The sequence below is a fragment of the Macaca mulatta genome, chromosome 2, assembly GCF_049350105.2.
Source record: "Macaca mulatta isolate MMU2019108-1 chromosome 2, T2T-MMU8v2.0, whole genome shotgun sequence".
Lineage (NCBI taxonomy): Eukaryota > Metazoa > Chordata > Mammalia > Primates > Cercopithecidae > Macaca > Macaca mulatta.
Window position 1 is genome coordinate 54433954 of NC_133407.1, and position 17636 is coordinate 54451589.

Consider the following 17636-nt stretch of genomic DNA (forward strand, 5'->3'; position numbering starts at 1 on the left):
GATGTAGCTGTGTAATGCTCTCTGCTGTATTCTCGGGTTCTCTAGGGCTCATGCCAGCCAAAATGTTCTCTGAATCTTTGTTCCATACAAGCCTGGCCTATGAATAAGGAAAATATCTGAGTGTGCTGTCATAGAGTGCTATTTTCCCACAGGGTCTCCAGGTCTCTACGAAGCAGAAGGTGTCCCCGTGGGACTTGTTTGAGGGTCAGAAGAACCCAGCTCCTCTGTCCTGGGCCTGGTTTGGGACAGTCCGAGTGGACCGAAGAGTAATCAAGTATGAGGAGCAGCATCACCTCCTGCTGTATCACACACACCCCATGCCCAAGCCCCGCAGCTACTACCTCCAGCCACTGCCCCTGCCTCCTGAGGAGGAAGAGGAAGAGCCCACATCTCCAGTTTCTCAGGAACCAGAAAGGAAGTCAGCTGAGCTGTCAGATCAGGGAAAAACCACAACAGATGAAGAAAAGAAAACAAAGGGAAGGAAGCGCAAGACGAAATCTAGCTCAAGAGTTGATGTAAGTGGGGGAAGGAAGGAGAACCCTGGCTCATTAGCCTTTAGTATGAGATTTACTCGTGCTCAAATCATTTCCCTTGAAACATTACCAAGAGCAGGGTAAGTTTTGTTATGACAGTTCTCCTAACAGGTTTCTGCAGTAATTAACTAAATGGCACACAGTGACTTGTCACAGACAACAAGATTAAAGCTTTTGATTTTCCCTCCTCCACTTTTAATACTTTTATTTAATTGTAGGCTTCCATTGTGATATTTAGTTAATATTTCAGTGTCTCCCAATTTCCTTGGGTTTGAAACTTCAATTTTTTGAACTATACAATCCCATTCTCTCACATACTTATGTCTAAAATATTTATTGTATTTTGAGTGGTTGATATCTTCAGTAAATAAACATTGAAAGCTCTATTTGCTTTTTCTTCAATAAAAGTTGGAGTTAACATAGCCAATAGGATGTTCCTGAGATTTTATATTTTACTATTCCATCTTACCCTCCTATATATTTTACTTCTATACCATGCTTTAGGCTTTATAAAATATGAAAATAAACCTAATTTAAAATAGTTTTACTTCTTGCTCTCTATTAGCGTTCCCCACATATAACAATGTTTTAATTACAACAGAAATCTGTTTGATGGCAATTTAGAAATAATTTTATAAACCTTGAGAAGTAATACGTAAAATGTCTTTCTATTTAAATTAAATTAAAACGTGGAAAATACTTGATAGAGGATTCGAGACGTTTTAAATGAAATTCCACGGTGTTCTTGCTGCACAATGGAAGAAATATTCACCATTTAGTTCAGATATTCATGACTGGTTATGTTTACCTATGTGAGAACTAAAATACATCTATTCCTAGCTGATAGCTTGGTGATTAATACTATTCTAGAAATCACCACCACCACTTTAGGATGCCACTTGAGCATCAGTACCCTCTTCTCATTCAGTCTTCCTACCAGTATTCCTTTGCCTTGAAGGGATGTTTAAAATGGTCCAGACTGAAACTGCCTCAAATTTGGGGTTTCCAGCCTGTCAGTCCATATGGATGGGCTTTTTTTCTTCTCAGATGCAAAAGCCCTGAAACCCATCCTGCTCCCCAAGTCAGTCTGGTCATGTCCCCTCTTCCTCTATTCTTCCTGAAGCTGCCTCTTTTCAATGAGATATACTCTGGTAAAATTGCAGGGAAATGAGATTTTGTTTCTCTTCCATCCTCTAGGGCTAGACTAGAGGAGGGAAGGTTGGGAAATTGAGACCTTCAGGTGTGATCCTTGGAGGCTTTGCAGCTACTATAAAGAAGAGGAAGCATGGGGGATGAGGGGAGTGTCTACTTCTTTAGAATGATATCTGGAAAATTGCAAGTGAAATACCATCTTGGCCAAGGAGTGGTTCTGAAGCACTGTAGGGCTCTCTCGTATAATTCTGCAGACCCAAGATACCGAAAAGGCGTTCTAAGTTGAAATTATCAGGAGTCTTAGCAACCGAAGGTGCTTTTTCAGTGATGAGTGTCGTTCAGTATTGGTATTCCTGACACACTTGTAGTCTTTTGAAATAGAATTCAGAAGAGATCCTTTTCCATCTCTGCCCAATGCAAGCCAAGCACTTTCTAAGTGAAGGAAAAGTTTACCTCAAATGAATATTTTCCAGGGGATTTATTAACACTCTTCCTTCCATCTTCTCCTTTATAAAAAATAACTTTGTACATTGGGATAGAAGGTACCTCAGATAGCTTACTGAAGTTATTTGCGTTAATTAGCTGTGTGAAATGTGGAGTTAAGTAACTTTTTTAAAAACTTTATGTTGAAGGAATATCCACAGAGCAACATATACCGAGTGCCTCCTAATTACTCGCCTATCTCCTCCCAAATGATGCACCATCCACAGTCCACCTTGTGGGGTTACAACCTCGTGGGCCAGCCCCAGCAGCCCGGCTTTTTCCTTCAGAACCAATCTCTTACTCCAGGTATGTGACGAGAAAGCACGGATCACTCAGAGATGAAAAACAGCTTGTGGTTCTCTTAGCTTTTAACCTGAAACCTCCACAAAACTTGGACATTTCAACTACTGAGTGCTCAGTTGACATTTCTGTAACTCCCTTCACACAGAAATTTTTTCTTTCTTTTCTAAAATAGGTTAAATCACGAGTTTATGTACTGATTTTGGAACTTTTATTTAGTGTTAAAAGGAAATTAGCTAGTGATTCTAAGCTGTAAGATATAAAAGTTGATAAAGATTTTATGTTGTAAAATTTGTGTGTATTTTTATCAGATATAATTCTTATTGGCGTTTTAAAAGATTGCACAATATTGCACAGTGTCTTTTATTGTTCTGAATTATCATGACAACTAAGAAAATTAATTCAGCAAGATTTAGGTAACAACAAGGAAAACAAAATGTTCCTGATTTTAGTATTGCTTTGGCTCGAGCCCATGTAGATTTCTCATCCGAAATGAAAATTTTCTAAATGAAAACATCTCTTAATTAGAAATAAATTCAATTTTCTTTCTATATGAAGCATTGCATGTTTTAGCATGTTTAAATTATTTGAAATCTCTCAGCTTAGATTGATCTTCTGTTTTTTTCCAAATGCTCTTCAAATGCTGCTGAATGACTTTGTAAATAGAAGAAGATGACTGAGGCAAATCTCACTCATTTTAGAGGTTTATTGTGCCATTTTAACAAATAATTTTTTAAATTTTCTATTGTGCTTTTTATTATAACTTGAGTGTGACATTTGAGGTCTGTGGAAGAAAATGTTTCATTTGTGGCTTATAGCAGGGGGAAATCCATATTTTGTCCTCTAAATTAGTGGTTAAAGGAACTGGTCTGGTAGTTAAGAGTTTTAGGTTCAAATCTGGTTCTACCACTCTCTTGCTACATAACCTTGGCCAAATCTTAATTTCTCTGTGCCTCATTTTGGTCATCTGTAAAATGAATATGCTAGTATCTATTCCCATAGGGTGGAGGATTCAGTTATTTATTCAAGAATGTATTGAGCTTCGTGATATAGTGGACCCAGTTTTGGATACTAGGATATTGCAGTGACCAAAACGTGCAAAATACCTACTTTTTAAAAGATGAAATAAAGTTTATGTTACACACATGTATATATGTAAGATTTAAAAGTAAAGTATAATAGTTATATAGCCTTTTGAAGGTAGCTTGACCCTGCAGACATGTTCAGTAAGTGATTTTCACATATTCCTAGCTCAGGGCATTTGTACTTGCTGACCCCTGTGCCTGCAGTGCTCTCCCTCAGATATCTACATCACTTCCTGCCTATCTCCGTTGGGCTTGGTCACATTACTTTCTCACTGGGGCCTTCACTAACCTGTTTTAAATTGTAAATCCATACCCCTTCCCTCTACCCTCTGTTTCTCTCTTTTTTCTGTTTCTCTATTGCAGGGGTGTCCAATCTTTTGGCTTCCCTGGGCCACATTGGAAGAAGAATTATCTTGGACCACACATAAAATACACTAACAATAGGTGATAAACTTAAAAAAAAAAAATTCACAAAAAATATCTCATAATGTTATAAGAATGTTTACGAATTTTTGTTGGGCTGCATTCAAAGCCATACTGGGCCGCATGCAGCCCACAGGCCATGAGTTGGACAAGCTTGCTCTATAGCATCTGACTTGCCTATATCTGACTTTCTTATTGATTTATTATCTTCCCAGAATGTAAGCCTCGTGACAGATATTTTTTCTGTTATGTTCACTGCAGTATCCCCAGAACTTAGAGGAACCTCTGGCTTTATAGTAGGCCTTTAAAAATAGATTGTTGAGTGAATGAATATAGACTGCAAACTGGACTCAGAGTGGAAAAGAAGGATGCAATCACCATCCTTTTAAACTTCCTCTTTTTAATGCCTCTTTCTAATGCCAAGGTCCATGTGAATTTTTGGCCATTTTAAACTTTGGAGATGTAGAAGTTTCTTTGTAGATACTGACACACAAGGACTGTCTGTGAATTGAAAGCTTACTACTTTGAAAAAGCACATAATCTCTCCCTGTAGAATACTATAGAAAGCTTTTTGTAAGTTGAGGAACTTTAGGTATGAGATGGCATTTAAAAAATAAATTTTGGACTGGGCATGGTGGGTTACACCTGTAATACCAGCATTTTGGGAGGCCAAAGCGGGCACATTACCTAAGGTCAGGAGTTCAAGACTAGCCTGGCCAATATGGTGAAACCCCTTATCTACTAAAAATACAAAAACAAAATTAGCTGGGCATGGTGATGCCTGAAATCCCAGCTGCTTGGGAGGCCAAAGCAGGAGAATCACTTGAACCTGGGAGGCAAAGGTTGCTTGAGCCGAGATTACGTCATTGCACTCCAGCCTGGGTGACAGAGCGAGACTCCATCTCAAAAAAAAAGAAAGTAAAAATAAATAAATAAATTTTGAAAAAAAATTATTTTTGAGGATTTATATGAGCGAATTTATTTTCACTTAAAAAAAGCATCCTCTAAAGTTACAAGACAGTATGTACAACATGATTCCATTCATATAGGGTTTAAATGCAAAACAATCTCCCACCATCACTCACATACAAAAACATATGTATCTTTCCCTAATCTTTCTCATATATACACACCAGTGTGATAAAGTTGTGAAGAAATGCATAGGATGGTAAACTCCAGATTCAGAATAGCATTTGGTAGGAATCAGTGAGGAAAGTAATTAGGTATACAAAGGGCTTCAGCCAATTTTGTAATATTTTATTTTGATAGTTTCCCAGAGGTACAAGATCATAGAGTTAGGAAAATTTTAAAAAATTAGATTAATCTTTAAAAAGAATTTCCCTTTTCTATAAATGAATCTGTTTTTACATATTAATATACGTAATTCTTAACACGTAATATACGTTCTGATTGTTGCTTCAACAGAAGTTACCCTGCCATGTGTTACTTCTGGTTTTTTCCAAATGCTCTTCAAATGCTGCTGAATGACTTTGTAAATAGAAGAAGATGACTGAGGCAAATCTCACTCATTTTAGAGGTTTATTGTGCCAGGGTTGAGGACATGCCTGGGAAAAAGGAACACAAAATCACAGGAACATCTGTGCTTTTCCCAAAGAGGGTTTGGGGACTTCAGTATTTAAAGGGGAAAGAGTAGGCAGTAGGGGAAAGAAGAAGGAAAAAGAAGGGGAAGTAGATAAAAGGAGTAAGCAGTTTCATTCTTTTGAGGCTTTGATCAACATTCCCTGAATCTACATTTTACATATGAAAGAAGCAGGTTGAAGTTTTAGTCAATTATGGTGTTGAATCTGCATTTTTACATAAGATTAAGTAAACACAGAGTAGAGGAAGAGGTCAAATATGTATTTGTCTCTGATAAGCGGAGGGATGACTTCTAGCTCTGTCCTGCTCCCCCACAACCCCCGCCCCCACCATAAAAGCTGTTAATTTTAGAGTCAATCTCTTGGAGCTTACAAGGAATTTCCTTGTGAGCAAATTTTGAGGGAGGCCCCCTGGGGAGGTGTGTAGCCTTCTATCTTTGCAGCTATCTATTTAGAAAACAACCCGGGGGATAGTTTTTCATGACTCAGTTCCCAACATTGACTTTTACCTTTGTCATAGTAAGTTCGACATCCCAAGATTTTTAGTTTCTTTTCACAACTTCATAAATTGTATTATTGATTGTGGTACTGAGTCTTTAAAAGAATGTGGGTTTTTCCAAAAAAAAAAAAAAAGCTTTAAAATGTTTGTTTTCATCATACATCTTGCTTTATAAAAAAGATAAAACAACTTTTATGAGGTGCTTATGTAGAGTTTTTTTTTTCATTTACATATATCAAGGACTATTTTTGGTGAATGAAGAATTGACATTTATTGTGAAGCCAGCATATGTTGATTTTTTTCCCCTAGGTTTTAAAGACATGACAAATTATAATATACAAATATGTAAAGGATTTCTTGTGGTTTCTTAAGCATCAATATAATAGTTGCTTGTTTATTTGATTTTTAGCCTTCAAAAAAGATGTTTTCTCATAACAATCATGGTATTTGAAGTTTGCAAGCATTTCAAGATTTTAAAGCATTTTCATGCCTCTACTATAAAACATGCATTTTCATTTTACCATAGTGAAAAGGCTTCAATGACATGAGCTTCAGATTTGATGAAAAGTACAAAAGGATTTATATGAATGGCTTAAAAACTTGGCAAAATACATCACAAAGGCAGTATGTTTTATATAAGTAATATGTTCCTGAGGGCCTTGCCTAATTTAAAACCCATGTAATTATGAAATTATGCCAACAACTGTATGTTTTGTGCATTTCAATTTATGAACTGAAGACCTCCATGAAGTTATATCAAAGTAGTATAATTCACTTCTACATCACTCCCCCCATCTTTTGTAAATTATGCAACTCAACAGGTCTTTAGTATTTGTGGCAGGTGGGACAGTGCATTGTTTTCTACTTTTTTCATAAAGTGAGACTTAGAAGATGAAATTTCTGTGTTTTGATAAATAAGAAGACCTGTTGCATTAACATAGTTAGAAAGTGTTTCCTTTTGGTTGCTTTTGTAGGTGGCTCCAGATTGGACCCTGCAGGCTCCTTTGTCCCAACCAACACCAAACAAGCTCTGTCAAACATGCTACAGCGGCGCTCGGGCGCCATGATGCAGCCGCCTTCTCTTCATGCAATCACATCGCAGCAGCAGTTGATACAGATGAAGCTTCTGCAGCAGCAGCAGCAACAGCGGCTTCTCAGGCAAGCCCAGACTCGGCCTTTCCAACAGGTTTGTCCAGACCCCAGCAAAGGAGTCCTTTGCATTTTATTACCTCCACTAGCTTGGTATGAGTTTGGGGTATGTGGCATATTCTTCCTGTATGCATATAGCTGTATACTTGTGTGAGTGCAGGTCTCACTCTCTGTTACAGGCTTATAAATACTTTTCTTCCATTGTATTTTACTGTTATCATTGATCAAATAAGAATTTGATATGTCTTAGGTTTATTAAAAGTATACCTCAAAACAGAAAGAAGGACTGATGACTTTCTGGTCAATTAGAAGAAGCAGGTCTTTTATCCTTGAGGTGACCTTCTCAGAGCGCTCATTTTCCTATTATAATTACCACCATATTCTGTACTACTTTCAGCTCTTGTTTCATGTATTATTTTTAGACTTATTACTGTGAGGTTATGTCTCTGAAGCCCCGATGTTTCTTAGGTTTTCTCTGATAGTGCCCTGCCTTTACTTTTTGTTTCTAGTGTATATTTAATAAGGTCTAGAGCAGAAAATAAATTATAAACAACAGTCAGGATCTGGATAAATTCAATTTAATTCTTGATTTATATTTCTGTTTTTGTGGCCTATAACCCAATGTTCTTTATAGAAGAGGTGATCCATGTTTAAGAAAACATCAGCACTTAGTATAAACTCATGAAGAACCTATGCATCTATATAAATACATTAAAATAAAGTATGAGGTGAGAATGGGGATTTCTTTTTCTAGTTTCTGTATACTTGTATTTTCTAGCCTTTCTAAAGTGGTCATGCACTATTTTGATAATAATAGCTAACACTAACAGAGCACTTACTATATGCCAAAACATTTCTAAGCACTTAAATGTATTAGCTATCTTAGATACCAGGGTAACTCTATGAGTTAGGTACCTTCATGACCCTCCAATGGAAATAGCGAATCTACAGGTACATCCTGCTCTAAGAAAAACCACAATACTTTCAACATAGCAAGAAATTCAAATGCTTTAAAAAAATATTCTTTGTCTATTGGATAACTTTCTAGGCATATCTCCATTGTGTAATTTATGGCACTCCCTGCATTTGGGCCACTTAGTGATGATTTTGGTGGATGGTGATGGTGAGGTTAGTCATTCATTCTTAAAAATGGTTCTTTTTTTTTTACCTGAATTATAAGGACAAGAGAGAAGAAACTAATTGAATGTATGATAATGCAAGCAACAGTCATCACCACGTGCTTGTCGCTCCCTGAACCCTAGCAATTGCTTTAGCTTCCTGAGTGTAAGAAAAGATGGGCCTAAGCTACTGCTTGCACATAAATGATGAGCATTTGATTAAAATATGAAAAATTATTTAATTTGCCTAAATAAGCAGCATGTTTACAGTCACTTTTTAAAGCCTCATTGAGAGTTTTAGCTCTTTTTGGGAATCAGCAAAATTAGAGTTGTACTATTGCTTCAAATCATTTTTGAGTTAAAAAAATTCACTAGACGTTGGAAAACCATCCTACTAGAATGAATTTAGCCCTCTTTCAAAGTAATAAAGCCTAGGACCAGGTGCGGTGGCTTACGCCTATAAACCCAGCACTTTGGGAGGCTGAGGCAGGTGGATCACTTGAGGTCAGGAGTTTGAGATCAGCCTGGCCAACATGGTGAAACCCTGTCTCTACTAAATACAAAAATTAGGCATGGTGGAGCATGCCTGTAGTCCCAGCTACTTGGGAGGCTGAGGCAGGAGACTCACTTGAACCTGGGAAGTGGAGTTTGCAGTGAGCTGAGATCACGCCACCGCACTCCAGCCTGGGCAACAGAGTAAGACTCCATCTCAAGAAAAATAAATAAATAAAGTAAGTGCCACTTTAATTTTTTTTTTTCGTATCTACCTTTTTATTACAAGGCATAGTTTTTCTTATTTATAGCCCACTTTCAAACTGTTGCTGCCAAATTAACTTTGAAATACTGTTAAGTGGTTCCTAGCACTGGGGGAAAGCCCACTGGGCTATTTATGGGTAAATACACCTGTCCTTAAAAGGTTCTCTTCCTGATATAAGCCATGACACGATTTCAGCTTCAAAATTTTTTTAAATCATTTAATTGAATAATCTACATGTAATCAAAGATATCCTTGCATATTTGGAGAAGTGTACCTGGATGACAGCATTACTTTTCTTTCTCCTACCAAAAATTCCTGGCTCTATCCTTTTGTACCACCTACAGTTGTACTGCTTGTACCAATGGGAATTAATTGTTAGTTCATTCTTTTTCTGATTCTTTTGTGCTAACTCCATTACAATGTTGGATTTTTTTTTCTTTATTCTTCTCTTTTTAAACTTTTAAGACCAGAAATGCCTTCTTCAAATAGGAAAAGCTCAGCTTCATAACAGTGATTGTACAGTATTCACTTCTTCATCTCAAACTCACTTCATAATTGTTTTTAACAGTTGAAACTTAACTATGGAGTCTCTGAAGGGCTTTCACAAGTAAGATATGTCTTTTTCTCTCTTATCATTCTTCAAGTGTTAGATAATTGAGGAAAATAGTATTCTTAAAGGAAGAGAAATGCATATATTATGCAGTCACAATGTACAGTGATCCTGTAGTACATCGAGCTAATGAGATTTGCATGTAGCATCCACCACGGTACCTGTACTTAGGAGGTTCTGAGGAAATGTTAGTGCCTTTCCTTTCTCTTTATAGATCACGCATAAGCTATTAATATAACTGGAATTTAGCTAAATATGGTGTTATGGCAGAAAAATTCTTGCGATAGTCCTTCAGAATCTAAAGACAGAATTATATGGAATGTAAGCAATATTGAGCAATTGTTTTAATATATGTTGCTGGGCACAATTTGCTTTTCTAGTAAGTACTGACCATTTCATGCTATAGCAGGAAGAATTTCTCAGGTTACTCACCCACATACGATATGAATTTCTCTAGCTACGTAAGGTCTAATAATATAGTTATTTTTTCATTTTTTGGCTTCTTGTAGAGAAAAGTAAGTAGATGTATTTTTATCCATATCCTAGTAATTTTCTTATTCTAGAGGTTCATTTTCTTAAATATAACGAACAGAGAATTTCCATTTGTATTAATCTTCAAAACTGATTCTGGAATTCAGCAGATGCTTTTACATGCTGATAAGTTTCTCCAGGTTTTGGATGTGACTGCTTCCTATGACAGTTGTCTAGTAACCCACTGGTTACTCCCTTTTCTTATGAGGTCAGACACTGGGCTGTATACTATTTTGTATTATCTTTTCATCTGCTAAGCACATAGTACAAATCTATGAGCTGTGTATCAAATGAATAATGTAAGATTTCATCAGCTGTTTCCAGGAGCCTGAAGTTTCTTAGTAGCTTTAGTCCTCAGCAGTCTGATTTTTATCCGCACACCCTTCTCATAGCTTTCCCTCCCAGTGCTTCCAGAAACTGGCCCTTCTAGTGATGTCTGCTGTGGTTGTTTTGAAAACCTAAATGGGAAAGGTAAACATAAATTCCTGAACTCAGGATATATCTAAGACCTCACAGTGTCCGCTTGTCCTCCTCCTGTCTGGTTGGGGGAAGTTGGCATATGCAGAAACCATCCACCCTTCAGTGATACACAATGAAAACCAGAATTCCATAAAATAACCCTCTAGTTCCACTGCAGAGATTGTACATGAGCTTCAGTCAGTCATGGAATATTCTGTCATGGATTGTCTTATATTTCCTCAGGAATGTGTTAAGAAAGTGTTTAACACAGTACCTAGACAACAAGTGCTGAATAGCATGGATATTGTTAAGTATCTTAATGAGATTATTTGATGTAATAATTGTTATAATTGAGTATATTTTCCTATAGCTTTAGTGCATATGGACATGCAGAAAGATGTTTTGGCAAGAAACCTGTTTTCATTCTTCTTGGTTGCAGTCTTCATCTAGGAAAATACAGTAGTCCCATCACCCTGCTTATCCACAGGGAATACGTTCAGTGGTTGCTGAAACCCCAGAGCACCAAACCTGATATGGACCATGTTTTTTCCTATGTATAGGTACCTGTATGATAAAGTTTAATTTATAAGTTAGGCTCAGTAAGATATTAACAGTAACTAATAGTAAAATAGAACAATTATAATAATATACTGTAACAAACATGTAAATGTCATCTTTTTCAAAATCCCTTACTGTGCTGTACTCACCTATTTTCGGACTGTGGTTTTCTGCAGGTAACTGAAGCTGTGGGAAGGGAAACCGCAGAGAAGTGGCGACTGCTGTAAAAAAACAAAACAAAAAACAAAAACAAACTATTCTATTTCTTACTCAGTGTCCGGTATTTAGATGGAACTCAGTCCAGTGGTTACACTACCTTTCTGTGTCTCAGAGTCCCATCTATAAAATGGAGCTAATTCTATACTGTACTTACTTTATAGGGTAGTTGTGAAGTTAATGATTTAGTATGTGTAAAACAGCCCTTAGAACAGTGGATGGCTCATAGTAAGTGCTCAAAAAGTGTTAGCTGTCATACTTACCATTGCTGCTTATTAGTATTTTTATGGTTTGTTATTTCAAAAGAAATTCATTTCCTGTAACAGTATTATTTTCTTAAACATGTTAAGCTTTAAAATGAAGGCATATCAAATGGTTTACTTGTATAATCACATAAATTGCCATTAATAGGATTGGTTTAATCCTCATTTGCTTAATGGTTACCAATAGAACAAACTCATAAAAAGGAATGTTGTTTTATCATCCTAATTGTCATTTTAGCTTCTTAGAGTGGTGTGTTTTTGTTCTTTAAATACTGTGATGCTTGAGCGACTCATTCCAATCTCAGTATTAAAAGTATCACTGTATTTTATTTTTCACATATTCTGTTAGAACTGTCACAGAATGTAGAATATTGATTATAATGCAAAATGCTGCTTTAATTATTTTCCACCCATTCCATTCTTACACTCAGTATTTTTCTTTTGACAGCAGGAACTTTTTTTCATCTCACCTCACCATCCCCCTCACCATATCAATCATCTAGGGAAGGGGCTTGCAGAAGGAATCTTAAGAGAGTTTCTTTTTTTTTTTTTTTTTTTCTTGAGACAGGGTCTCCATCTGTTGCCCAGGCTGGAGTTCAGTGGCACGATCTCAGCTCACTGCAACCTCTGCCTCCCAGGTTTAAGCGATTCTCCTGTCTCAGCCTTCTGAGTGACTGGGACTATAGGCGTGCACCACCACGCCTGGCTAATTTTTGTATTTGTAATAGAGGCAGTGTTTTACCATGTTGGCCAGGGTGGTCTTGAACTCCTGACCTCAGGTGATCTGCCTGCCTCAGCCTCCTATAGTGCTGGGATTATAGACGTGAGCCACCGCGCCAGGCCTTAAGGAACTTTCATAACCCTCACAATATCAAATCATCTAGGGAAGGGGCTTGCAGAAACAATCTAAAGTTTTGACCCAGGAAAAGAACTTTATGCCTTTATGCCTTGATTTATGGTGTTGCTTTATTCTGATTTTTCCTTTCAGTATACTAAATTATTTTATTGTTCATGTAATAATTCCAGACAGCATATTTTCAAGAGTCCAAAGAAGGATAGACGGAAGATATGTTTAGCTTGAATTGATTCAGACAAATTGGTTAAAAAATGCGCTTGGTTATAGGCTCCATACAGATCATGAATCATAAGGATTTTTCAGGGCAGAAAAGAGGAAGATTCCTTTCAGAGAGCAGAAATGTGTGCCCAGTTATAGCCAGTACATGTAGCGACTTGTAAAGAGGATTTGGTTATCCACCATGGAGTAGGTCCCATCATTTGTGTATCCAAATCAAGGAAATAGGTAATTTAAAGAAGGAAGGATGACTGAGTCAGAACCTCCCAGAGCTGTTAGCTCCTTGGCAAAAATGAATCTGTGACTTCATGGGAACATGCTCTTGGATTACTGTTTAAGTTGAGCAATTACCCTTTGTTCGGTAATTGATCTCCCACCCTAAGGAAATGGAATATGTTTATTTTCTCCATCCCTCCCACTCACTCTTTAATGGTATATGTATTTCAAGCATATAGATGAGAATAGAAAATAATGTAATAATCACTAATGTACTTACCACCCAGCTTTATTAAATAATACTCTTCCATAATGCTCTAGGTTATTTTTTAAATAAAACATTATAGATGTGGATGAGCCTCCTTGTATCATCATTTCCCTCCCTTTTTCTAAAGTGGGAATCCCCATCATGAATTTAGTGTTTTACTTTCTTTTTTTTTTTTTTTTTTTTTTTTTTTGAGACGGAGTCTCATGCTGTTGCCCAGGTTGGAGTGCAGTGGCGCGATCTCGGCTCACTGCAAGCTCCGCCTCCCAGGTTCCCGCCATTCTCCTGCCTCAGCCTCCTGAGTAGCTGGGACTACAGGTGCCCGCCACCGCGCCCGGCTAATTTTTTGTATTTTTAGTAGAGACGGGGTTTCACTGTGGTCTCGATCTCCTGACCTTGTGATCCGCCCGCCTCGGCCTCCCAAAGTGCTGGGATTACAGGCTTGAGCCACCGCGCCCGGCCTTTACTTTCTTATGCATGTTTTTGTACTTTTAATATATACATTTGCATCCACCAACATAAACATTGTACAGTATTACTTTGTAGATTTGAAATGTTATGTAAATGTTCTCACACGTGTTGTATTATTTTGCAGCTTTTTTGTAGCTAATATTTTAATTATTTCTACTTTGTTTCATAGTTATATTCATTCATTTATCCTGTTGCATGTTATTTCATTACGAATATTAATATGTTATTCATTCTGTTGATGATGGTCATTTAAGTTATTCAATTTTTTTAACTGTTAACTGTTAGAGTAAACATTCTTTTACATTTCTTCTATACATGTGGAAAGTTTTAGGGCGTGTACCTGAACATGGAAATGCTGAGTGATTTTGAAAGTGGTGGTGATTCCTCTTAGAATAGTATATGGGCATTTTTCTTTCTCCATATTCTCACCAATGCTTGGTATTACCAGACCTTATTTTTCTCAATCAGAGCAGGTGAAATGGTATTATATTGTGACATCTTAATTTGCATTTTCCTGATTACCTGTGAGTTTAGTCATTTTTTATAACTTTACTAGCTATTCCAAGTTTTCCCTTTTGTAAACTTCCTGACCATATAAATAGAGCATATTTCAAATTATAGTTTCATTTGTTAAAGGTAGGGAAAATAGTCTTGTTGAAACATATTTTCAGTATTGATAACTAATGTGTTTATTCAGAGGGTGTAATTAATATACATTTCAATGACAAAAACGAACTTAGAAGAAAACCACTGTACTGGTAAATATGTCCTAAACCCTATCATTTTGTTTTTTGGGTAGAAAGCATGTCCAGGGAGGTGGGTGCTTCGCTTATTACTTATATCTGGTATTTCACTGTTTATTTGAACAATGAGGAAGGTGCTGATTTTATTTGCTAAAATTATGATTAGGCAAATATAATGAGCTAGGAGATAGTGTTTGCCGCTTTATTTTTATGAGAGAGGGCAGAAGATTGGATGGAGGGGTGAGGAAATGAATCACTAATACAAGCATGGCAGTTGAATCTAAAGACCAATGTACACCCCGTCTCTACTAAAAAATACAAAAATCTAGCCAGGCGAGGTGGTGGGCGCCTGTAGTCCCAGCTACTTGGGAGGCTGAGGCAGGAGAATGGCATAAACCCGGGAGGCGGAGCTTGCAGTGAGCTGAGATCCGGCCACTGCACTCCAGCCTGGGTGACAGAGCGAGACTCTGTCTCAAAAAAAAAAACAAAAAACCAATGTACAAATGCAATGAATTATGTACCTATGCGTAAAATGGTGAGAATAGGTATTATTTACCTGGGAAATTCCTCCTATACTTTCTAATTCTCAGTATAGTAAAATGCTTTTTTTATTATTGGTGAAATCCTTTGCTTCATGTCTACCTCCAGAACTCAGTGAGTTCAGGGAAATTTTTAACATTTCAGTAATATATCCCTTGGAATTTGAATATATAAATGATTTAAAAAGGGATTCATTTAGTTGAGAAATAGCAATTTTCCCCAGGTATTCAGTTGACTTTTCGTAAATCAAATTCCCTCTTAGTGTGCAAACAATGGTGACACTATAAATATTTGTTGTCTACTGCGATCAGTTGAATATGTGGTTAACCTGATGATGTCTTCCTTGGATTTACTGGGGATGGAGCTAATCACATCCTTCAAGAACATATGGCCTGCTGACTGTTCACTTAATGTCTTGTCTGCTTAATGTGACCCACATGTCCTGAGCTCCCCTACTGGCTCTAGGGCGGGAAGGACCCTAGGCCCCTATTGCTCACATGGGGGTTCCAAAGCCCCTTGGTTGCAGCACGTTTCGTTGTCTGATATCTCCTCTACTTCTTTTATGTCACCATTTAACCTCCATGTTGTGCTGTTCTAATATATGAATACCACCATATTGTTTATCAGTGTTGCAGTCTGCAGTGAGGATGTTTGACATATGAATTAATAAAACCCTTATAGGGCTTATGTTTTTAAGTCTTGACTTCCTGCAACATTGTTTTAAATGAAATAGTTCATATGTATTTTGGCTACCCACGTCATTAGGCTAAAAAATCTTATCTGTATTGTCTGCCGTTTTCTTGCTGTCCCCTTTCTGTAGGACTTCTGTAACTCTGCTGTCTCCCTTCTGGAAGACTTTGACAACATAATGGTAACATCCCTGCTGTCATTCCTTTTTCTTTCTTTTCTTTCTTTTTTTTTTTTTTAATAAATTTTTATAGCATTGCCCTTTGAACGTCAAAATGAGAAGCAGGTTTTTCTGTAGCTGGTAATAATTATAGTCTTCATTTCACTGTTACTCACTCGGTTTATGTTTGAGACTGTAACACAGAATCATGAATGCATTGACCATGTTTACTTTAATGGAATTTTTTTTTCTGAAAGTGCCCCCCTTTGATCGCGTCATGATTTCCATCATACACATGTATGATATAGAAACCAATAGACGTTCATGGCCTGGGCTTGGGAACAGAGACCAGTTCATGCACCTTCATCTCAGTCCCAGTTTTGAACCTGTCTATTCCTGAGCTCTTGCTTCTCTCTATGGTAATTTATATCATTAGCAGAGGAACGCATGGCATGCTGATTCATAGGCCAATGCAAGATAATGAAAACTGTGGTTATGAAACTACCCTCTCATCACATCCCACTCACTGGCTATTCCCAAAATCTCAACAGAACGCATCATCTCTATTTTCTTTCCAGTATGGAGAAGTTTTTTTTTAGCATAGGTCTTGTGCATGCATGTCATAAGACTTCATCTCTACTGCTTTGCCTGGACTAGCTAAGAATGCATGTTTTGCATTAAATTACTTATAGGTTTCTGTATCAGGTAGCCAACCCACAACATAAACCCAAGAAGCATTAGAATAAAAAAGAGCACACATCTCAGTTGTGACTGTAAGTTAACTTGTTTCACTGCCAATTTAATGGGTAACATTATCTATATGTTGATAAAAATGTCCTTAACTGCATATTCAAACTTTGAAAATATTTAGGTTATCTAATACTTGTTATATAGGCATTTTTCTCCAGTAACTACTTTCAGCAAAGGAGAGCTTGGAAACTTATCTGAAAAGACTGTTTTTCTTGACACTTTATGGTATTCAGGGGTCAGGTGAGGATTTTATTGAAAAACTTGAATTAAACTATGAAGTTCCAAAATGTTTTGGAGGCAGCTTATGTTTGCTATAGGGCATTGTTTATTATTCAGGTGATAATGTAATTCAGATAGAAAACAATTTGCATCAATCACTGACGTTTTAAAAAATGTTTTTATTGACAACTATTTTGTTTGTAAGTATTTAAAGTCAAAAGAAGGTTCCATGATTTCTATATTAATTCAAAGTAATGAAAAATGTGTATTTTTGCTATTCATTTTACCACTCTTATTTTTCTATAATATTCTGCTTTCTTAGGAAGTTAATATATACTCAATCAGTTCTTATAATTTATAGACATGCTAATGCCATAAAGGTTCATTACTATATGGGATGTGTTTTAGAATGAATTAGATTATTCTAGCAGTTAGTTACTGTTCATTGATTCCCAACCAAGTTGTATTTGAGGTGAAAACTTTTAAAAGTATCAAACATGACTAGCCAACAAGACTTCTTATAATTATAGAATTTCCTCTCTGTTGTCTGCAGTTGAAATAAACCAATATGATGTGATGGCCACAACTTCTGGTTCATACCATGTGTTGTTTTAGCCTAAAGCACTCAGTAACTTCCAAACTAGGACTTATAAATAAAACTCTTTCTGCTAGGTGACTTGTAAAACATTACCCACTGGTTTTTGTTATATGCCTTTTATTACTTTTTTTCCAAATCTATATTTCCAGAAACCAAGTCACAAAATCTGGCTGTGGTTTTT

The 17636-nt window shown here is 36.7% G+C and overlaps 1 protein-coding gene across 1 annotated transcript in view; it reads left to right on the forward strand.

Moving 5' to 3' along the window:
- Positions 1 to 17636, forward strand: part of MED12L (mediator complex subunit 12L) — a 337419-nt gene that overhangs the window by 291427 nt on the left and 28356 nt on the right. The window contains exons 36-38 of the mRNA XM_015131808.3: positions 153 to 515; positions 2318 to 2474; positions 7048 to 7259. Of these exons, the coding sequence (XP_014987294.3) occupies positions 153 to 515; positions 2318 to 2474; positions 7048 to 7259 (732 nt within the window). The remainder of the gene's footprint in view (positions 1 to 152; positions 516 to 2317; positions 2475 to 7047; positions 7260 to 17636) is intronic.